The 24,772-nt window shown below is 37.1% G+C and overlaps 1 protein-coding gene across 1 annotated transcript in view; it reads left to right on the forward strand.

The window, feature by feature from the left end:
* The window catches only part of ZC3H12B (zinc finger CCCH-type containing 12B), a 52,952-nt gene that overhangs the window by 25,395 nt on the left and 2,785 nt on the right, over positions 1 to 24,772 (forward strand). The window contains exons 2-3 of the mRNA XM_055438528.1: positions 22,328 to 22,467; positions 23,909 to 24,143. Coding sequence (XP_055294503.1) covers positions 22,328 to 22,467; positions 23,909 to 24,143 — 375 coding nt within the window. The remainder of the gene's footprint in view (positions 1 to 22,327; positions 22,468 to 23,908; positions 24,144 to 24,772) is intronic.

The following is a 24,772-nucleotide window of genomic DNA, read 5'->3' on the forward strand; positions in this document are numbered from 1 at the left end:
CCAGAGACTCGAAAAAAGACTGATAGGGCCATAACTCCTGTAGCTGAGGCAGTCTGTGACCCTGCACACTTGAAGCCTTCATGGTCCTTGTAACCCAAGCAATTGCACTACCTTCATGCTCAACACTCACTGGGGCAGAGCTGTCACAAGCAAAAAAAGTCTTGCATCTGTGCACGCAAGGTCACTTTGGTCATGTCCAACTCTTTAAAACCCTGTGGACTGCCAAGCTTTTCTGCCAGTAGGGTTCTCCAGGAAAGAATACTGGAGTGGGTTGCCATACCCTTCGAGAGCACTGTATTTTCTGCTGCCCTAGCCACCAACTCCCCTGAGTACCTGGTGCCACCAGAGCCCCTGCACCAAAGGAGCTGCACCACCTCCACTCCTGGTGCTCACTAGGGCAGACCCAAGTCCTCCAGCCAGCCTCAGGAGCAAACCCCAGTGGATGAGCCACATGTAGAGGTGGAAATAAAACCATAGTTGAAACCCAGGGGCAGTGTGACTAAGGAAGAAGACCCAAAATCTTCCCACTGGCTGTACAAGCTCCAGATTAAATCCACAAGATCAACTAGGCAGACGATATGTCTAAGGAATATATAAAAGGACCCTGAGAACTCTCACAAAAGAAAAAGCACTAGTTCTGATACCCGTGGACATTGGAGGTAAGAACACAAAGGAGTAGGACCAGATTTTGAGTCTGGACCTCACAGCAGGTCCAGAGACCAGGGCAGTGTTGGAGGGCATCCTAGGGAGGCGACTGTGGACTGTGACTCCCAGTGAGAGAAAGGACGCTGACAGAAGAGACTCAAGAGGAACATGTATTGTTCATGTATTTTGACTTGCTCTGTAATTTCTTTTGGATTTTTTCTTTCGTTTTTTTTTTTTTTAACTTTTGTATCCTGTGTTGTAGTTGTCGATTTTAATAGCACTATGAAATCTAATTATGCTTTTAATTTTATGTTCTTTTCAATCACACTTTTTCTTGTTGTTATAAACCTCTGTCTCTAGGGTGACTTTTTGCAGTTCTGTGGAGTTTTCCTTTTTTTTTTTTTTTCTTCTTTTTCTCTCCTGTTTCTTCTTCTTCTTCTCTTTTTTTTTAATTTTAAATGTTAAATTTTTAAACTTATTTTTATTTTTTCTACATTTATTCCTTTGTTTGCTTTTCCTCCTGTTCTTTTCGCATTGAAGCTAATCTTTATAATATATGTCTTCTTTGTCTACCTCGATTTAATTTTGCATTTCTATTTTTTCTTTCTTACCTTTCTTTTTCTCACCATATTTATTACTTTTGTTTTCATTGCTTTATTCCCCAGTTGGCACCGTGCTTAGTTTTGTTTTCTAGTTTGTGCTTTAGTTAGTTTTACTCTTTACTTGTGGACATAATTTTTGGTTTCCTTTGTTCTCCATGTCAATCTTTATTTTTGTTGGACTATTTGAATTTGCTTGTGGGTTTTTATATATGTGTATATATGTGTGCATATTCCACTATTTTAATGATTATTTACTTAATTTTGTAACTGCAATTTGTCTGGAGTTCATCATTGGTTTATCATTTCTGGGTATTTGTATTAATCCCATCTAATGTCATAAAAAACCACCTGTGGGATCCTTGTTCCTGGCCAGAGATGAAGCCCTTAGACCTTGGAATGGGAGCACTGATTCCAAGATCCTAGACTACCAGAGGACACCTGACCCTAGGAAGTATCAAATAGTGAGAACTCCCACAAAGGCAACCACTTGTATGCAAGACCTCTCATTACCTAACTGGCAGGAGCATCCTGTGCAGGATGCCTCATCCAAACAACAAACAAGACTAAAATACAAACCAAATTATCAGCAGACAAGATTATCACCTCACTCAGCCTATCAGAGGGAAAAAAAAAAACAGCAGAAATCTCACCCTACATGAAGCTTAGAGAAACCACTGGACCAAATTTATGGGGGCAGAAATCAAAAGGAAAAATGAATTCAACCTTGAAGACTGGGAAAAGGAGACTTCAAATACAATAAGCTAAAAAAAATAATGAAAAGGCAGAGAAATACTGAACAAATGAAGAAACAAACTATATACACCAGTCCACATAAATGAAGAGGAAATAGACAAACTACCTGGAAAAGAATTCAGAATAATGATGGTAAAGCTGATCAAAAACCTTGGAAATACATTGGAGAAAATGCAAGAATCAATTAACAAAGACCTAGAAGAATTAAAGAATAAGCATACAGAGACAAGCAACACAATTACTGAAATTGAAAATACTCTAGAATTAATTAATCAATAGCAGAATATCTGTGAGCGGGAAGATAAAATGGTGGAAATAACTGCTGAAGAGAAGAATAAAGTAAAAAGAATGGAAGGAACTGAGGAAAGTCTCAGAGACCTCTGCAACGATATTACACAGACCAACATATGAATTATAGGGGTCTCAGAAGAAGAGAAAAAGAAAGGGTATGAGAAAATTTTTGAAGAGACTATAGCTGAAAATTTTCCCAACATGGAAAAGGAAATAGTCAATCAAGTCCAAGAGGTGCAAAGAGTCCCATACAGGATAAACCCAAAGAGAAACACACTAAGACACATAATAATAAAACTTATAAAGATTAAACACAAAGAAAGAATATTAAAAGCAGCAAGAGAAAAGCAACAAGTAACATACAAGGGAAGCCCTATATGCTCAACAGCAGATCTTTCAGCAGAAACATTGCAGGCCAGAAGGGAATGGCAGGATATATTTAAAGCACCAAAAGGGAAAAATCAACAACCAAGATTACTCTACCTGGCAAGGATCTCATTCAAAATTGATGGAGAAATAAAAAGCTTTTCAGACAAGCAAAAGTTAAGAGAATTCAGTACCACCAAACAAGCTTTACAACAAATGTTAAGGGGACTTATATAGTCAAGAAATACAAGAGAAGGAAAAGATCTACTAAATCAACCCCAAACAATTAAGAAAATGGCAATAGGAACATATATATCAATAATTCATTTAAATGTAAATGCATTAAATGCTCCAACCAAAAGACACAGACTGGCTGAATAGATACAAAAACAAATCCATGCATATGCCTTCTACAAGAAACCCATTTCAGACCTAAAGACACATATAGATTGGAAGTGAGAGGATGGAAAAATATATTCCATGTAAATGGAAAGCAAAAGAAAGTTGGAGTAGCAACCCTCATATCAAACAAAGTAGACCTTAAAATTAAGAATGTTACAAGATATAAGGAAGGACACTACATAATGATCAAGGGATCAATCCAAGAGGAACATATAACAAATGTAAATATCTTTGCACTCAAAATAGGAGCACCTCAATACATAACCAGACAAACACTAACAGACATAAAAGGAGAAATTGACAGTAAGACAATAATAATAGGAGACTTTAACATCCCACTTACACCAATGGGCAGATCATCAAAACAGAAAATCAATAATGAAACACACGTCTTAAATGATGCATCAGATGAGATGGATCTCATTGATATCTTCAGGACATTCCATCCAAATACAGAAGAATACACCTTCTTTCTCAAGTGCACATGGAACATTCTCCAGGATAGACCACATCTTGGGTCATAAATCAAACTACAACAAATTTAAGAAATTTATGTAAATTTAAGTAAATATAAGAAAATTGAAAATTTAAGAAGATTGTAAATTTAATTTAAGAAATTTCTCAGTAAATTTAAGAAGACTGAAATTGTTATCAGTATCGTTTCTGACCACAACATTATGATACTTGATAGCAACCACAAGAAGAAAAAAAAAAAACTGTAAAAAAAAAGCACATGGAGATTAAACAACACATTTCTAAATAACAAACAGGTTACTGAAGAAATCAAAAGGGAAATTAAAAAAAAAAACTCTAGAAACAAATGACAATGAAAACACGACAATTCAAAATCTATGGGATGCATCAAAGGCAGTTCTAAGAGAGAAGTTTATAGTAATACAATCCTACCTCAAGAAACAAGAAAAACATTGAATAGAACACAGAACTTTACACCTAAAGCAAGTGGAAGAAAGAACAACAACAACAAAAAAAAAATTAGCAGAAGGAAAGAAATCATAAAGATCCAAGCAGAAATAGATCAAAAAGAAATGAAAGAAACAATAGTACAGATTAATAAAACTAAAAGCTGGTTCTTTGTGAAGATAAACAAAATTGACAAACCCTTAGCCAGTCTCATGAAGAAAAAAGAGAGAAGAATCAAATCAACAAAATTAGAAATGTAAAAGGAGAGGTTACAAAAGACAGTGCATAAATACAAAGGATTATGAGACAATTATGAACGACTATGCTGAAGCTGAAACTCCAATACTTTGGCCACCTCATGCGAAGAGTTGACTCACTGGAAAAGACTCTGATGCTGGGAGGGATTGGGGGCAGGAGGAGAAGGGGACGACAGAGAATGAGATGGCTGGATGCTATCACCAACTCGATGGACATGAGTTTGCGTGAACTCTGGGAGTTGGTGATGTACAGGGAGGCCTGGCATGCTGTGATGCATGGGGTCGCAAAGAGTTGGACACGACTGAGCGACTGATCTGAATTGAACTGAACTGATATGGCAATAAAATGGATAGCCTGGAAAAAATGGACAGATTCTTAGAAAAATTCAATCTTCCAAGAGTGAACCAGGAAGAAATAGAAATTATGAGCAACACAATCACAATACTGATATAGAAAATGTGATCAAAAATATCCCAAAAACAAAAGCCCACCACCAGATGGCTTCAAAGGAGAATTCTATCCAACATTTAGAGAAGAGCTAATGCCTATCCTTATAAAACTCTTTCAAGGAATTTCAGAGGAAGGAACACTTCCAAACTCATCCTATGAGGCCACCATCATCCGTTTATCAAAACCAGACAAACACAAAAATAAATAAATAACAAAACTACAGGCCAATATCACTGATGAATATAGATGCAAATTTCCTTTAAAAAAAAAAGTCTACCAAGTAGAATTTAACAGCATAATCAAAAGTTCATACACATTGATCAAGTTGGGTTTATTCCAGGGATGCAAGGATTCTTCTATATATGCAAGTCAATCAATGTGATAAACCATATTAACAAATTGAAAGATAAAAACCACATGATAATCATAATAGATGCAGAAAATTCCTTTGACAAAATTCAGCACCCATTTGATTAAAACTCTTCCAAAAATGGGCATAGAAGGAAACTACCTCAACACAGTTAAGGCCATATATGATAAGACCACAGAAAACATTATTCTCAATGGTGAAAAACCGAAAGCATTCCCTCTAAGATCAGGAACAAGACAAGGGTGTCAACTCTCACTGCTATTATTCAAAATAGTTTTGGAAGTCCTAGATACAACAATCAGAGAAGAAAAAAAAAAAGGAATCCAGATCAGAAAAGAAGTAAATCTCTCACTGTTTACAGAACATATGATACTATACATAGAAAACTCTAAAGATAATATCAGAAGAACTAGAGCTAATCAGTGAATTTAGCAAAGTCGCAGGATACAAAATCAATACACAGAAATCACTTGCATTCATATATACTAACAATGCAAAATCAGAAAAAGAATTATGGAATCAATCCCATTCACCATTGCAGCAAAAAGAAACAAATATCTAGGAATAAACCTACCTAAGTGGACAAAAGAACTGTATACAGAAAATTATGACACTAATGAAAGAAACCAAAATGATATAAACAGATGGAAAGATATTCCATGTTCCTGGGAAGGAATAATCAATGTTCTGAAAATGACTATACTATCAAATACAATCTAGAGATTCAATGCAATCCCCATCAAATTACCACTGTCATTTTTCACAGAACTAGAACAAAAAAATTCATAATTCATATGGAAACTCAAAAGACCCCAAATAGCCAAATCAGTCTTGAGAAAAAAGAATGGAGCTGGAGGAATCAACATTCCTTCAAGACAATATGATACTGGCACAAAAACAGAAATATAGACGAATGGAACAAGATAGAAAGCCCAGAAAAACGCCCATGCATGTATGGGCACCTTATTTCTGACAAAGGAGGCAAGAATATACAATGGGGCAAAGACAGCGTCTTCAATAAATGGTGCTGGGAAAACTGGACAGGTACATGGAAAATAATGAAATTAGAACACTTCCTGACACCATATACAAAGATAAACTCAAAATGGATTAAAGACCTAAATGTAAGGCCAGAAACTATAAAACTATTGGAGGAAAACATTGTCAGAAGAGCACTCAATGGCATAAATCAAAGCAAGATATTCTATGACCCACCTTCTAGAGTAATGGAAATTAAAAAAAAAAAAAAGTAAACAAGTGGGACCTAATTAAACTTAAAAGCTTTTGCACAGCAAAGGAAACTATAATCAAGGTGAAAAGACAACCCTCAGAATGGGAGAAAATAATAGCAAGTGAAACAACTGACAAAGGATTAATTTCCAAAATATACAACCAACTTAAACAGCTCAATACCAGAAAAACAAACAACCCAGTCAAAACGTGGGGGAAAGACCTCAGCAGACGTTTCTCCAAAGAAGACATACAGATGGCTAACAAACACATGAAAAGATGCTCAGCGTCACTTATTGTTAGAGAAATGCAAATCAAAACTACAATGAGATATCATCTCACACTGGTCAGAATGTCCATCATCAAAAAATCTACAAGCAATAAATGCTGGAGAGGATGTGCAGAAAGGGAACACTCTTGCCGTGTTGGTGGGAATGTAAATTGATATAGCCACTATGGAAGATGGTATGGATATTCCTTGAAAAACTAGGAATCAAACCACTATATTACCCAGCTATCCCACCCCTAGGCAAATACCCTGAGGAAACCAAAACTGAAAAAGACACATGTACCCCAATGTTCACTGCAGCACTGTTTACAATAGCTAGAACATGGAAGCAACCTAGATGTCCATTGACAGATGAAAGGATAAAGAAGTTGTGGTACATATACACAATGGAATATTACTCAGCCATATAAAGGAACACCTTTGAGTCAGTTCTAATGAGGTGAGTTAACCTAGATCCTATTATACAGAGTGAAGTAAGTCAGAAAGAGAAAGATAAATATTGTATACAAGCACATATATATGGAATCTAGAAAGAGGGTACTGAAGAATTTATTTGCAGGGCAGCAGTGGAGAAACAGACATAGAGAACAGACTTATGGACACAGGGAGAGGGGAGAAGGTGAAATGTATATAGAGAATAACATGAAAACTTACATTACCATATGTAAAATAGATAGCCAGTGGGAATTTGCTGTATGTCTCAGGAAACTCAAACAGGGGCTCTGTACCAACCTAAGGGAGTGGGATGGGGAGGGAGATGTGAGGGAGGTTCAAAAGGGAGGGAACATATGTATACCTATGGCTGATTCATTTGAGGTTTGACAGAAAACAACAAAATTCTGTAAATCAACTATCTTTTAATTAAAATATGAATAATTTTTTTAAAAATTAGTATTGTAATATAGATGCATTAACAACATTTTAAAAGTGTCTCTCAGTGGTAGTAAAATGGTTGGATTATGCAAGGGTTCTTTCTTTCTTTCCTTTATATTTTATGTATTTTCTACATTGTATAAGTATGTATTACTTTTATAGTAATGAAAGGACCTTTTAAACAAGGATAAAATATGATAGCTATTGGGTATCCAACAGATATGGTTATTCTTGCATTTATTTCTGGTCTTAGACTGTTTGTAACACTGAAGAGTCAAGTGAAATGAAATCTCATTCCCTTCCTCCAAATCTCCCCTGTAATGGCAATTCTGATGACTGTCTTGAGTTCATGTTATACTAATCAGCACTACAGCAGTGGGAAAAATCACAGCTGAGTATCTGCCCTGCATGTCTGTTTTATACAGGATTCATCCAATAATAACCCTTTAGGAGCCTTGGGCTTCTCCAATTTCCTCACTCATTTTTTTATAAGAAATCAGTGGTAGTTGTTTAGCAGTTAAATATATTTTCCTGAAAACTAAAAAAAATAAAATAAAATGATGCACAACGTGAGAGTTGCGAGTTAAGTTTTATTTGGGGCAAAATGAGGACTTCAGCTGGGGAGACGACACCTCAGATATCTCTGAGAAGTTGCTCCAAAGAAGTAGTGGGAGAAATTCAATATATGATTTTGGTGGTCAATATATATGGTTTTGGTGAAGTTCACTGCAATCAAGCACTGATTTTACAAAAGTTTTTCTGCTAATTATGAGGAGCTGATGTCACCATGATGGGATTTAGTGCTTTTCTAGATATGAAGAGATGCAAGGATTGGGATCATGAAATCAATTCCTGAAAATATCTAACTATCTAAAGACTTGTTCCACAAGCCTCAATAGACCACAAAGTGCCTCATTCTCCACCCTAAACTCCCTTCGGTGTGTGCCAAAGTTCAACAGCTGCAGCAGCACAGGATTCAATTTCTGTAGAGGCAGATTGCAAATGCCCTTGGCAAGTGCCAATTTGTAGTTGACAGGCTCTGCTCATGGTAATAAATTCGACCATATTTTGGGAGTCATCTCATGACCATTTCATCCCACAGTGCTAAGAAGGCTCATTCCTAGTTCTGGAGAAGATTTTGCTAATAGGCCACTCAGTGTGGTGTTACTGGATTAGGTCTTAATTGTTGAATATCTCTGGACACCTGTCTTCTAGTTATGGTCCAGGAAAATGTTCCCTCTTACTGCATCTTCCGATATCTAGAGTTATGGTCTTACAATCATTGATAATATACAGAACTATATATTTGATCAACTGCTGCAAGCCACCTAGTCATTATTTTTGCTGGAGGCTCAGTTCCATAATTGGTAATTGCAAGGAAAAACAATCCTGTAAAACAGGCAAAATACAAATTGATTATATTCTTTGCAGCGAAAGATGGAGAAGCTGTATACAGTTAGCAAAAACAAGACCAGGAGCTGACTGTGGCTCAGATCATGAACTCCTTATTGCCAAATTCAGACTTAAATTGAAGGAAATAGGGAAAACCACTAGACCATTCAGATATGACCTAAATCAAATCCCTTATGATTATACAGTGGAAGTGAGAAATAGATTTAAGGGACTAGATCTAATAGAGTGCCTGATGAACTATGGACAGAGGTTCATGACATTGTACAGGAGACAGGGACCAAGACAATCCCCATGGAAAAGAAATGCAAAAAAGCAAAATGGCTGTCTGGGGAGGCCTTATAAATAGCTGTGAAAAGAAGAGAAGTGAAAAGCAAAGGAGAAAAGGAAAGATATAAGCATCTGAATGCAGAGTTCCAAAGAATAGCAAGGAGAGATAAGAAAGCCTTCCTCAGTGATCAATGCAAAGAAATAGAGGAAAACAACAGAATAGGAAAAACAAGAGATCTCTTAGAGGAACTTAGAGATTCCAAGGGAACATTTCATGCAAAGATGGGCTCGATAAAGGACAGAAATGGTATGGACCTAACAGAAGCAGAAGATATTAAGAAGAGGTGGCAAGAATACACAGAAGAATTGTACAAAAAAGATCTTAAGAACAAGATAGTCATGATAACGTGATCACTGACCTAGTGCCAGACATCTTGGAATGTGAAGTCAAGTGGGCCTTAGAAAGCATCACTACGAACAAAGCTATGGAGGTGATGGAATTCCAGTTGAGCTATTTCAAATCTTGAAAGATGATGCTGTGAAAGTGCTGCACTCAATATGACAGCAAATTTGGAAAACTCAGCAGTGGCCACAGGACTGGAAAAGGTCAGTCTTCATTCCAATCCCAAAGAAAGGCAATGCCAAAGAATGCTCAAACTACCTCACAACTGCACTCATCTCACACGCTAGTAAAGCCATGCTCAAAATTCTCCAAGCCAGGCTTCAGCAATTCGGGAACCGTGAAATCCCAGATGTGCAAGCAGGTTTTAGAAAAGGCAGAGGCACCACACATCAAATTGTCAACATCTGCTGGATCATGGAGAAAGCAAGCGAGTTCCAGAAAAACATTTCTGCTTCATTGACTATGCCAAAGCCTTTGACTGTGTGGATCACAATAAACTGTGGAAAATTCTGAAAGAGATGTGAATACCAGACCACCTGACCTGCCTCTTGAGAAACCTGTATGCAGGTCAGGAAGCAACAGTCAGAACTGGACATGGAACAACAGACTGGTTCAAAATAGGAAAAGGAGTACGTCAAGGCTGTATATTGTCACCTTGCTTATTTAACTTATATGCAGAGTAAATCATGAGGAACGCTGGGCTGGAAGAAACACAAGCTGGAATCAAGATTGCTGGGAGAAATATCAACAACCTCAGATATGCAGATGACACTACCCTTATGGCAGAAAGTGAAGAGGAACTAAGAAGTCTCTTGATGAAAGTGAAAGAGGAGAGTGAAAAGGTTCGCTTGAAGCTCAACATTCAGAAATCAAAGATCATGGCATCTGGTCCCATCACTTCATGGGAAATAGATGGGGAAACAGTGGAAACAGTGTCAGACTTTATTTTTTGGGGCTCCAAAATCACTGCAGATGCTGATTGCAGCCATGAAAGTAAAAGACGCTTACTCCTTGGGAGGAAAGTTATGACCAACCTTGATAGTATATTAAAAAGCAGAGAGGTTACTTTGCCAACAAAGGTCCGTCTAGTCAAGGCTATGGTTTTTCCCGTGGTCATGTATGGATGTGAGAGTTGGACTGTGAAGAAAGCTGATCGCCGCAGAATTGATGCTTTTGAACTGTGGTGTTGGAGAATACTCTTGAGAGTCCCTTGTACTGCAAGGAGATCCAACCAGTCCATTCTGAAGATCACTCCTGGGTGTTCATTGGAAGGACTGATGCTAAAGCTGAAACTGCAATACTTTGGCCACCTCATGCGACGAGTCGACTCACTGGAAAAGACTCTGATGCTGGAAAGGGTTGGGGGTGGGAGGAGAAGGGGACGACAGAGAATGAGATGGCTGGATGGCATCACCGACTCTGTAGACATGAGTTTCGGTGAACCCCGGGAGTTGGTGATGGACAGGGAGGCCTGGCGTTCTGTGATTCATGGGGTCGCGGAGAGTCGGACACGACTGAGCGTCTGAACTGAACTGAACTGAACATTAATGGAGTTATAAGTAAATATTTCAGGCAAGATCTTTCCACACCAAACCATTTTTTGAAAACTTTTTCAAGTATAGGGAATGGGTCACTTAAGGCAGAAATATGGTTTTTCATATGGTTTCTCAAATGTGTTATATTAGAGGAATCATTAGGTATGAAAACACAGCATTCACCTTGAATTATGGCACAGGCACCTCCACAAGATGCTATAAGGATGTCATGCAGCTTTATAACACTTCTTTTTCCATCATAGAGACCTCAGAATTCAACAGATTAATAGCCTGGTTACTATCATTTAGTTTGTTGAGTAAAAGTTTTCAAGACTTTGAGATGGCCAATTGTATCTTCCAATCATACTGAAAACACAAAAATAGCTGCCAATAGTCGTGCAAGTGTAATAGAGATCTCTTGACCCATTGGGCTCACACCAATTGTAGATTGGCTGGGGTCACCTCTAATTTGTTACATATGTGACCTTGAGTCCGCAGGAATCCTAGGATACACCTTCTTATCCATCTAGGTGGAGGCCAAGGCCACAAATTAGTACTACAAATCCACTGAGTTCCATTAGGTACAACCCAGTGAATCTCTGGTCTGATCCAATCAGTTCCATGTTAATCCTTGTCTCTAAGGGTAATAATATGTAGGCATTGTTCATAAGGCATCCAGCCTAGCTTCCTAATGTTACTAGTTTGATCATCATTAGTATGATTTAATTGTTCCCAACATAAAGGAACCTTTAAACTTAAATGACTATAGCCTGGTGTTAACCATATAGATTCATCCCATAATGGTGGGAGCTTTCCTTTTAATAGATGAGAGGTTACAGTTTTTGATTGATACTTAGCTTGTCATTCTTATTGAACTTGAGTAACCTTAAAAGAAAATTTAAATCTATAGCCAGGGTCAGAGCAGGTATTATTAATTGGCCAGGTCCCTCTAGCAGTATCATGAGTAGGCAGAACAGGACTGAATTCTCCTTCTTCTAAAATAATCTTCCTAAGGGTCATCCAATTAGAGCCTTGGAGTGGAGAAATACATTAAGATAATTTAGAAGTATTAATAATTGGCCACAAACCCAACAATTGAACTGATTTTTTAAAATTACCATAGGATCATGTCCATGATAGAAAACATTTGATTTACATGCAAAAGTCCAAGAAGTCAAGAAAATGTTATAAATGATTATATGACTCAGGTCCAGCATCTTTGGCATGCTGTCTACTTCTGATGTCATCTTCTTCTTGTCCTGGTGTGAGTGTAGCTCCTCCTCTATTTGAGTGTCATTGTAAAATGAGTCTGAAATCAGCAGTCCTCTCAGTGTAGAGGCCTTTGAAATTGGAAATTAATCCAGCAGTCAATTTCCCTTCAATTTCCCTGAACTTGAGCTAGTTAAGAGTACTTGATAAAAATGTCCTTCCATCCAGGTTGGATACAGCCCTTTATGTCTTTCTAGTATAAACTGAGTATATAATACACAATTTCCTTGTTTCATATCTTGGGATATCTGATCTTCATCCAAAGATTACTGAGCTAAGCTTCAGAAAAAAAACCTTAGAGGGTCCTTTAACAATTCAATTAAATTTTACATTTATGTAGTATAACAGCAAAGAACTATCCAGGAAGTGAGTGTTAGTAGATACAGCCCTCCATTAACAAACAATTTAACATTCATTGAAACATCTTTTTCTCCCTAAAATTACCCTCATTTTTACCAAATATAACCAAACTAAACTAGTTTGTTTGAAAAATAAGTCTGGTTTCAATAAATTTGGCCTGATGACTTATATAAACATAATTGATCATAGACTTTTTTTGTTTTGCTGAAACTTTTATAAAGAGTCTCAAACTGAACTTTCAAAAAATATCTCAGGGTTAGGAAAGTCACACCAAAGACACATCACACATTTCGCCTAACAGATCTAGGTGAATTTCTCCCTTCTCAAGGTCTCCAAAATTCCTTGAGATTTCTGTACCTGTTATTGAGACGGTCTTCCTGGCTTATCTGATAAAGCTACTGGAAACCTAAGAGTTTCCAATCTCTGGAGGGATCTAATAGAAAAGGTGAATGTTTTAGTTTTGCTTTCAAAAGTATAATTTCACTAATTACTCTAAGTCATAACTAGAGGGGAAGGGATTCCTTACACTTGGAAAACACGGATTCAAATCAGTAATTTTTCAGCTAGAAACTATAAAAGTTATAAACATATTCACCCATTAATTGAGTCCTTTTTTAAAATCTTTTAAGAAGCAATCAGGCTTCCTAATAGAATTTTTTAATTTCTTTCCCAGTCCAGAATTATGGTCCAAAAGTCAGAAATCCAAAAGCATTTTCTATAAATCTTCTTGAAGAGGAAACATTTTTGCAAAAGCAGCAAAATAAAACCATAACTGTCTATAATGACAAAAGACTTAAGAAGGAATGTTTAAAATCTTATTACAATGCATTAACAAAGAAATTTGTTTACTGCTGTGACAACACTTTAAGATAGTATCTAGAATTATGGCTGATAACATTTTCCCAGGACATATCAGAATTTTAGGAACTCCATATAATTTCTAGAATATCTATATTAGTAATATTTACCACACAACATAACCTGAGGAGATTTATTACTCATCTGACAATCTGTCCCATGTAATCCAACATATCAAATTGGCCTAATTAGCTGAATATCTCTCCTTGGGATGTTTCAGGGGCCCTTGAAGCATCCCAAAGTTAGCTAGAGATCAAAATTGCTTCGTTAGAATTTTATTTAGGAAGTTTTCTCAATAAATAAAAAAAGGGTTTAAAATACTCAGATAGGATCATAGGTCACTATGAAACAATAGTTACTCACTTAGCGAAAGTAACAATAAAATTTCAAAGTCAAATACAGAAGAGATCATTTATGAGATAAAGAAAGTTAAAAAATTTTTTTATCAAAGGCAGTTCAATATCTGAAGAAAGCTTGTCCTCTTAACCAAGAGAAAAGTCAAATTCAAGTTTTACAGAAACTTACTTTTAAATTCACTTACTTAATTAAATTGATTTTAAACTGAGTCAGTCTTGACCATGCACAAAACTCTTTTCTCATGGTCCACTTTCCACAAACCTTATTACACTTTCTGTATTCATAATTTTATTTTCCCATTCAGAAATAGACACTTGTAAGTCAGACTTACTTCCTTTTCCCTTAACAAAATGCAATTTCATTCCTCACGCCTTCTTTACTGAAAACACACATGCTACTTTCCTTAAGCAGCCATGAACTGTCCTTTGCGTTAGAATTCTGTAGATTGGTGAGTGTAAATATCAATGATAATTTCTAAAAACATTTACTTTTTTATAGAGAATATCTCAAGATTGCACCAAACATTATTCATTAATAGTCAAAAATCTCTTTAGTTTCTCTGTAAGAGGAAGTTGGTGTTCAGTAATTAATGTTATGGAATCTTATTTTATTTGGAAATGACCTAACTATTCAATAAACTTTCATCACTTAATTTACCCAAATCTGGAAAGATTATTTTAGACAGACATTCCTAAAGTATATTTTATTTTTAATAGAATTTATCTAAAAGCTCCTATCTCATTTACATTTTCTTTCCTTAAAAGTTTCCTAACTCAAGTTAATTTCCTTGCTGACAAACTTGGAACAGATATAACTTATATTAAACCTAGGCACAATGAAAATGCTATGCTTAATATTAATGACTCAGACATGTCTACATTAATTAGATGAACAAATATTAATACCAAGTATTTAATACTGAATATTTCCCAGTTCATGTGAACCTGAAATACATTTAGGCTAATTTCTCTTGTATTTAGAATTGTCTTTAGGCCAATTAGATTAGAGCTCATTCACAAATTAACCTCAGCAATATTAGCCAAAGACAAAGACACATGCTGAGACATACACATATCCAGACAGACACAATGTGAGATCTAGGTTCATTTTTAAAACGTAGTCATGAATCAGATATCACAATATAAAAATCACTAATTGTAAATACCAATTTGCATAAGAAAATTTTAAAAGTCTTCATTCCCTTTTTCCCCCACTCAGTTTTAGGAATTAGAGATGGTCTAGATAAGATATCCCGGAGAAGGCAATGGCAAGCCACTCCAGTACTATTGCCTAGAAAATCCCATGGATGGAGGAGCCTGGTAGGTTGCAGTCCGTGGGGTCGCTAAGGGTCGGACACGACTGAGCGACTTCACTTTCACTTTTCACTTTCACACGTTGGAAAAGGGAATGGCAACCCACTCCAGTGTTCTTGCCTGGAGAATCCCAGGGATGGGGAAGCCTGGTGGGCTTCCGTCTATGGGGTCACACAGAGTCGGACACGACTGAAGTGACTTAGCAGCAGCAGATAAGATATCCAGATAGCTCTGGTCTAGAGGCATAGGGAGGGAAAATCAATTTCTCTTCCCTCTGGGCAAGAATTCTAAGGAAATATTTTTCCTTGAAACTTTCTCTACTGTTTGGTAATTAAACTGGTTGGGGACTGGTTAACTTTAAACTGGCATTATGTACTTAACTTGGTGCAAATGAATTTTCATAGATACCTCCTTTTCTTTCCCTTTAATGGTTTTGAAAAGTTGGTTAGCCAATATAAGAAGGGTGTTTTGTGCATGACTCAGACCAACCAGGACTGTCTTTTTTACTAGAGTAGACAAATTCTCATCTAAGCCTTCTTGAAGGGCAGAGTTAAGCAAAGGATCATTTTGGTGGTTAGAGAATGATTCAGGTGTCAAGTCCAAATATTGCTTAAAAGTTTCTTTCCCAATCTCCCATAATAGTCTGGATTGATTCATTCGATCTTCTCTAGCATTGTTGAACCTTTGTCCAATTTATGGTTTTTGGATAAAGCTCTGGGATAGGTTTGAGTAATTTCTAAGTTAATTCCTTCAGTACAAGCCTCTGGACTATGTGACCAAAATTCCATTAAGGGTCATTTCCATCCTGCTTTCTCCATTCATTCCCTTGCTTTGCTTTCAGAAACTAACAGCTGTATTAGTTGATATGGATCTGAAAACCTGGGCTCATAAGTCCGGATGGTTAATTCAAAATTTTCAGCAAATCCCAATGCATTCTGAGTTGGACTGTGAAATTTCTTAGCTAACGTTCTAGGTTCTGTTTGCATTCTGGATGTATAGGAAAGAACAAGGACAATTCATTTCTCCCTGTAATAGATTTCTCCTTAAGGGAGCTATAATAATTTCTGATTTTTTATCTTCCTTTTCTGGGAAAAGGGAAGAAGCAGGAGGGAGAAGAGTTGGAAGAGAAAAACTGTCTGATCCAGGCAGTTGAAATAGAAAAGGATATATGGGAAGAGTAGAGGGAGAGGCAGACTCAGTGCTAGCAGCCTTTTTTAGTTCAGATTATAACTTCAAGCAATTTCTTATTGTTTTGTTGTTGTCATTGTTGTTGCTCAGTCCCTCAGTCGTGTCCAACTCTTTACGACCCAATGGACTGCAGCACTCCAGGCTTCCCTACCCTTCACTATCTCCTGGAGTTTGATCAAACTCATGTTCATTGAATTCATGACATCATCCAACTATCTAATCTGTTGTCTCCTTCTCCTCCTGCCTTGAATCTTTCCCAGCATCAGGGTCTTGTCCAATGAGTTGACTCTTAGCATCAGGTGGTCAAAGTATTGGAATTTTAGCTTCAGCATCAGTCCTTCCAGTGAATATTCAAGGTTGATTTCCTTTAGAATTGACTGTTTTAATCTCAATGCTTCCCAAGGGACTCTCAAGAGTCTTCTCCAACACCACAGTTTGAAAGCATCAATTTTTTGGTGCTCAAGCTTCTTTATGGTCCAACTCTCTATCTCATACATGATCAATGGAAAAACCATAGCTTTCACCATATGGGCATTTTCGGCAAAGAGATGTCTCTGCTTTTCAATACACTGTCTAGATTTGTCATTGATTTTCTTCCAAGGATCAAGCATCTTTTAATTTTATGGCTGCAGTCCTTATCCACAGTAATTTTGGAGACCAAGAAAATAGTCTGTCACTGTTGTCATCTTCCCCCATCTATTTGTCATGCTAGTGATGGGACTGGATACCATGATCTTAGTTTTTTGAATGTTGAGTTTTAAGCCAGGTTTTTCACTCTCTTCTTTCACCTTCATCAAGAGGCTCTTTAGTTCCTCAGCACTTTCTGCCATTAGGGTGGTATTATCTGCATATCTGAGGTTACTGATATTTCCCCTGGCAATCTTGATTCCAGCCTGAACTTTATCAAGCCAGGCAATTTTCATGATGTACTCTGCATGTAAGTTAAATGAGGAGTGTGAAAATATACAGCCTTGATGTACTCCTTTCCCAATTTTGAACCAGTCTATTGTCCCATGTCCAGCTCTAACTGTTGCTTCATACAGGTTTCCTAGGGGGCAGTTACGGTGGTCTGGTATTCCCATCTCTAAAAAATTTTCACAATTTGCTATTACCACACAGTCAAAGGCTTTAGAATAGTCAATGAAGCAGAAGTAGATGTATTTCTGAAAGTCTCAAGCTTTTTCAATGATCCAACAGATATTGGCAATTTGATCTCTGGTTCCTCTGCCTTATCTAAATGCAGCTTGTATATCTGTAAGTTCTCAGTTCACGTACTGTTGAAGCCTAGCTTGAAGGATTTTGAGCATTGTCTTGCTAGCATGCGAAATGAGGACAATTGTACAATAGTTTGAACATTCTTCTGCATTGCCCTTCTTTGAGAGTGGAATGAAACGTGACCTTTTCCAGTCCTGTGGCCACTGCTGAGTTTTCCACATTTGCTGACATATTGAGTGCAGCACTTTAACAGCATCATCTTTTAAGATTTGAAATAACTCAGCTGGAATTCTATCACCTCCACTAATTTGTTCATAGTAATGCTTCCTAAGGCACACTTGACTTCACACTCCAGGATGTATGGCTCTAGGTGACTGACCATTCCATCATGGTTATCCAGGTCATTAAGACCTTTTTTGTATAGTTCTTGTGTGTATTCTTGCCACTTCTTCTTCATATCCTCTGCTTCTGTTAGGTCCATACCATTGATGTGCTTTATTGTGCCCATTTTTTCAAGAAATGTTCCCTTGGTATCTCTAATTTTCTAAAGGAGATCTCCAGTCTTTTCCATTTTGTTGTTTTCCTCTATTTATTTGCATTGACCATTTAGGAAGACTTTCTTATCGCTCCTTTCTATTCTTTGGAACTCTGCATTCAGATGGATATATCTTTCCTTGTCTCCGTTGCCTTTTGCTTCTTGTCTTTTCTCAGTTATTTGTAAGGCCTCCTAAGACAACCATTTTGCCTTTTCACATTTCTTTTTCTTGGGGATGGTTTTGATCACTGCCTCCTGTACAATGTTGCACAACTCTGTCCATAGTTCTTCTGGCATTCTATCAGATCTAATCCCTTAAACCTATTTGTCACTTTCACTGTATAATTTTATATATATATATATATATATATATATATATATATAAATAATTGTATAATTGTAAGGGATTTGATTTACATCATACCTTAATGGCCTACTGGTTTTCCCTCTTTTCTTCAATTTACGTCTGAATTTTACAATAAGGGGTTCATGTTCTGAGCCACAATCAGCTCCTGGTTTTGATGACTCTATAGAGCTTCTCCATCTCTGGCTACAAAGAATATAATCAATCTGATTTCAGCATTGACCATTTGGTGTCCATGTGTAGAGTCATCTCTTGTGTTGTTGGAAGAGGCTGTTTGCTATGACCAGTGTGATCTCTTGGCAAAATTCTGTTCACCTTTGCCCTGCTTCAGTTTGTACTCCAAAGCCAAACTTGCCTGTTACTCAGGTATCTCTTGACTTCTTACTTTTGCATTCCAGTCCCCTATGATGAAACGGACATCTTTTTTGGTGTTAGTTCTAGAAGATTTTGTAGGTCTTCATAGAACCTTTCAACTTCATTTTTCTTGGCATTAGTGGCTGGGATGTAGACTTGGATTTCTGTAATGTTGAATGGCTTGCCTTGGAAATGAACCGAGATTATTCTGTCATTTTTGAGATTGTACCCAAGTACTGTATTTTTTACTCTTGTTATGTATGAGGGTTACTCCATTCCTTCTAAGGGATTCTTGCCCACAGTAGTAGATATAATGACCACCTGAATTAAATTCACCAATTCCCATCTATTATAGTTCATTGATTCTTAAATGTTCACGCTTGCATTCTCCTGTTTGACTACTTCCAATACACCTTGATTAATGGACCTAAAATTCCAGGTTCCTATGCAATATTGTTCTTTACAGCATCTTTTTCTTTCTTCACAATTTCGTGAAGAGATGATTCATTCTTACAGTAGATCTTAGCAACCTCAGCATATGAGCTTTTTTTCTTTCCTTAATTAAGTTAACAACTTTCACCTTTTCACTTTATAGTCTTTTCAGCATATCCAAATTGCCAGCAGCACTATGTTTGTGCTTTGGAACCATTATTAAGTAAAATTAGTTACTTGAACTCAAGCCCAGTGATTCTGAAATAGTCAACCTGATAACAAGCTGTCTGAGGAGGCCTTACAAATAGCTGTGAAAAGAAGAGAAGTGAAAAGCAAAGGAGAAAAGGAAAGATATAAGCATCTGAATGCAGAGTTCCAAAGAATAGCAAGGAGAGATAAGAAAGCCTTCCTCAGTGATCAATGCAAAGAAATAGAGGAAAACAACAGAATAGGAAAAACAAGAGATCTCTTAGAGGAACTTAGAGATTCCAAGGGAACATTTCATGCAAAGATGGGCTCGATAAAGGACAGAAATGGTATGGACCTAACAGAAGCAGAAGATATTAAGAAGAGGTGGCAAGAATACACAGAAGAATTGTACAAAAAAGATCTTAAGAACAAGATAGTCATGATAACGTGATCACTGACCTAGTGCCAGACATCTTGGAATGTGAAGTCAAGTGGGCCTTAGAAAGCATCACTACGAACAAAGCTATGGAGGTGATGGAATTCCAGTTGAGCTATTTCAAATCTTGAAAGATGATGCTGTGAAAGTGCTGCACTCAATATGCCAGCAAATTTGGAAAACTCAGCAGTGGCCACAGGACTGGAAAAGGTCAGTCTTCATTCCAATCCCAAAGAAAGGCAATGCCAAAGAATGCTCAAACTACCGCACAATTGCACTGATCTCACACACTAGTAAAGTCATGCTCAAAATCCTCCAAGCCAGGCTTCAGCAATATGTGAACCGTGAACTCCCAGATGTGCAAGCAGGTTTTAGAAAAGGTAGAGGCACCAGAGATCAAATTGCCAACATCTGCTGGATCATGGAGAAAGCAAAAGAGTTCCAGAAAAACATTTATTTCTGCTTCATTGACTATGCCAAAGCCTTTGACTGTGTGGATCACAATAAACTGTGGAAAATCCTGAAAGAGATGGGAATACCAGACCACCTGACCTGCCTCTTGAGAAACCTGTATGCAGGTCAGGAAGCAACAGTCAGAACTGTACATGGAACAACAGACTGGTTCCAAATAGGAAAAGGAGTACGTCAAGGCTGCATCTTGTCACCTTGCTTATTTAACTTATATGCAGAGTACATCATGAGGAACACTGGGCTGGAAGAAGCACAAGCTGGAATCAAGATTGCTGGGAGAAACATCAATAACCTCAGATATGCAGATGGCACTACCCTTATGGCAGAAAGTGAAGAGGAACACAAAAGCCTCTTGATGAAAGTGAAAGAGGAGAGTGAAAAGGTTGGCTTGAAGCTCAACATTCAGAAAACAAAGATCATGGCATCTGGTCCCATCACTTCATGCGAAATAGATGGAAAAACAGTGGAAACAGTGTCAGACTTGATTTTTTGGGTCTCCAAAATCACTGCAGATGCTGATTGCAGCCATGAAATTAAAAGACGCTTACTCCTTGGAAGGAAAGTTATGACCAACCTTGATAGTATATTAAAAAGCAGACACATTACTTTGCCAACAAAGGTCCATCTAGTCAAGGCTATGTTTTTTCCCGTGGTCATGTATGGATGTGAGAGTTGGACTGTGAAGAAAGCTGATTGCCGAAGAATTGATGCTTTTGAAATGTGGTGTTGGAGAAGACCCTTGAGAGTTCCTTGGACTGCAAGGAGATCGAACCAGTCCATTCTAAAGGAGATCAATCCTGGGTGTTTATTGGAAGGACTGATGCTAAAGCTGAAGCTCCAATACTTTGGCCACCTCATGCGATGAGTTGACTCACTGGAAAAGACTCTTATGCTTGAAAGTTTGGGGGCGGGAGGAGAAGGGGACGACAGAGAATGAGATGGCTGAATGGCATCACTGACTCTGTGGACATGAGTTTGAGTGAACTCCGGGAGTTGGTGATGGACAGGGAGGCCTGGCGTGCTGTGATTCATGGTGTCACGGAGAGTCGGACGTGACTAAGTGACTGAACTGAACAAAGTGACTTGTGGGTGGGGTATGCTGGACAAAGGGATGATTCACCTCAGGCAGGATAGAATGGGATGGCACCATATTTCATAACTCTACTCAAAATGGTGCATAATTTTAAACTTATGAATTGCTTATTTCTGGAGTTTTCCATTTAATGTCTTTGAACAATCATTAAATGAAAATGTGCATCATGAAACCAAATAAGGGAGATACTGTACATAGACTTTCTTCTATAAAATTTGGATTACATTATATGTAGTCCAAATCCTTTCTTTTCTCTTTTAGCATTATATTGTGAGCATTTCCCACACCTTAAAATTTTCAAGACTAATTTTTGTTGGCAAATCATATTTAATTAATTGTGATAATTATTTTCAGTCAGCATTTCAGTGTATCTTTCTTCTATCAATGTTAATTTTTAAGCTTACTATATGTACTTAAAATTCATTTCCAACTAATTCTCTATAAACTTTATCCAAACCTCTAGTGACACTTCTCTTTTCATCTGATAAATATCAGAATCTTTGAAAAGGAGATGGTAATAGAAACAGAAAGAGATGAGAGAAAATGGAAATAATGATAAGAAATAGCCACCAGGGCTGCTATAATTTAAGAGTTGTTATTAACCATCTGTGGCCTTGAATGAATGTGTAATGATATTGGTAATATTTGTAATAATGGAAATTTTTACAGAATTATATTTGTTCTCTTAAAAACATACATTTTTGGCATCCTCAAAAAGTAATATATCTGTTGTTAATGTCTTCACACTAAGAAAAAGCCTATTTGGAGTATTTCTTTGTTACTTGTTATCAATCCTCTCTACTCTCATTCCCTATCTTCCTGAAGCCATGGGAATAAAGAAGAGTTCTCCTGCAGAGGAATACAACTTGCTGTGGATTGGTTCCTAGATAAAGGCCATAAAGATATTACTGTATTTGTGCCTGCATGGAGAAAAGAGCAATCCCGCCCTGATGCACCAATTACAGGTACTAATTCAATTAAAACATATCTTCTCATCCAGAATCAAAGCTGGGAAGATAGTTTGGGGAGAGCCCAATGCTTCTAAATTAGATAAGTACTTTTCTAAATCTATTAAATACACTTTAAATGTTTGGGTTTTTTTTTTGTATTTTAAAACAGATTATTCTTGATCCAAATGATCTGTTGTGCTGTGGCACAGAGAAGTTAAATAGAGATTTCAATTTCAAGCAAAAAATAAAGCACATAGTTGAAAAAAAGAGTGTTTGTTTCTATTTGATCATAAGCTTCAGACAAAAAGGGGAATGAATCTGGTTACAAACACGACTGAGTTTTCTAAAATACTAAAGAAACCACCATAGACAATAAATCTCATCCTGTAGCAGATAAGTTACTGTGGGATTTGCAAATTAGAGGTTAGAATAGAAAAAAAGAAAAGTCTCATGGCATTCAAAGTTAATTTGTCCATGAAGCACAGTAGGCCAAGTGCCTAGGGTTCATAATATATACTTTTAGGATCCTATGTAAATGGTTTAATTTTATTAGCTTTATAACATCAGAGGGGAAAATTGAATATAACAATAAATATATAATAATGTACTTAACTGGATTATTTGTGTTTATACCAACATAGTTGTAAAGTATAAACTTAACATTTCTTTATGGAAGAAAAGACCCACGAAGGCAAAAGTGCCTAAAGTCCACAAAAGTTATGATGTGGCCCTATTGGCAGGAGGATCACTACTTTCACTTATAATCGTATATAAAGCTAGCTCTTAACAGCATTTGAGAGCATCACTATCCCAATTCTCTGAGTATCAGGTCTTGCCTTATGTACAGAATGAGAAGGTTCAGTGAATGACTGAAGGTTCAGAGTCATGGGGCTGTCTGCTAACTGCTGAACAGGCTGCCAGCCTCAGTCTGAGAGTGGATCCTGGCCCTACTCAGACTTCTTTCTTCATTAATAAAGAAGCTAAAAGGAAAGGGTGTCAGTACTCATATGCTACGTGGCTTTCCTTCAGGCAGAAGGCAAAAATGTTAGTCCCTAAGAAAGATACATTATTCTCCTCCTGGCAGACACATCCTCATCATACTTCCCTGGTTTCTTCAGCAACCAAAACCTGGTGCTACAGCCAAAGGGCAAAATAAGCCTTAAAAATGTTAGGATATCAATGTTATTTCTTACTGTTAATGCTAGTTTTTAAAAACTTAGATGTCATTTAATCTATTTCCTTTATCAGAAAGAAAACTGGAGTGGAAAGGGGAAAGCAACTTGGCTAAAATCACAGTCCAAAATGGTGCCATAGCCAGGAACAGTGGCCACATTCTCTCTAAGAGCAAATAATTTATTAATCTATTACCAACTTTTATATTTTTTAATATGGGAATAATGCTGTTAATTTCCAAAGATGATTTCTATTCTGTGGCATATAATCCATATTTCAACAGATCAAGATATCCTACGTAAACTGGAGAAGGAAAAGATTCTTGTCTTCACACCATCCCGAAGGGTCCAGGGCAGAAGAGTTGTTTGCTATGATGACCGGTTCATAGTCAAACTGGCTTTTGATTCTGATGGCATCATTGTATCCAATGATAACTACCGAGACCTTCAAGTCGAAAAGCCAGAATGGAAGAAGTTTATAGAGGAGCGCTTGCTGATGTATTCTTTTGTGAATGACAAGTACGTTTCTTTCCTATAGGTTCTGAATAGCCTAATACCACTAACGACAGATTTAATTTCATTTCAGTAAACATTTACTGAACACTTACTGTATATTGTGCATTATGCTGGTCGCTGTGGGAATAAAAGCCTGAATAAGTAACAAGACTCACTCTTAAGAAGCTCAAAGTGTACTTAGAGAAGAGATTCTCACAACGTGTTGGGATAAACTCTATGGTTAAAATTATTATTTTTAATTGCTTTGTCTATTTGAAATGATATGAAAAAGTCTCACAGAGGAAATAACATTCGAGATGAAGTTTACAGACAGAGGAAAGAGGGCTTCTGGGCATTATAAGTAAAGAGAACATCATGAATAAAGCTATAAAGATGTGAAAATGGGTTGTACGTTGGGGGAACCGGCAGACATGTCAGTGTGATTGTAACTTATAAACCACAGAAGAATGATGTATGGGAAAAATCATTCCTTTCTTGTGTTCAAGCGGAAACAGAGGGAAGAATTGCTGACTTAGCAGAAGATAGACTTGAGGCAGAAAGGGCTATTAGAAGGCTATGCCAATAGTATAAGCAACATGTAATGAAGGCTTGAACTCCTGATAAGGGATCATTTACCTCTTGCTTGCTTGCTT

This window comes from Moschus berezovskii, chromosome X (genome assembly GCF_049115385.1).
Source record: "Moschus berezovskii isolate FMDL1 chromosome X, NW_MosBer_1.0, whole genome shotgun sequence".
Lineage (NCBI taxonomy): Eukaryota > Metazoa > Chordata > Mammalia > Artiodactyla > Moschidae > Moschus > Moschus berezovskii.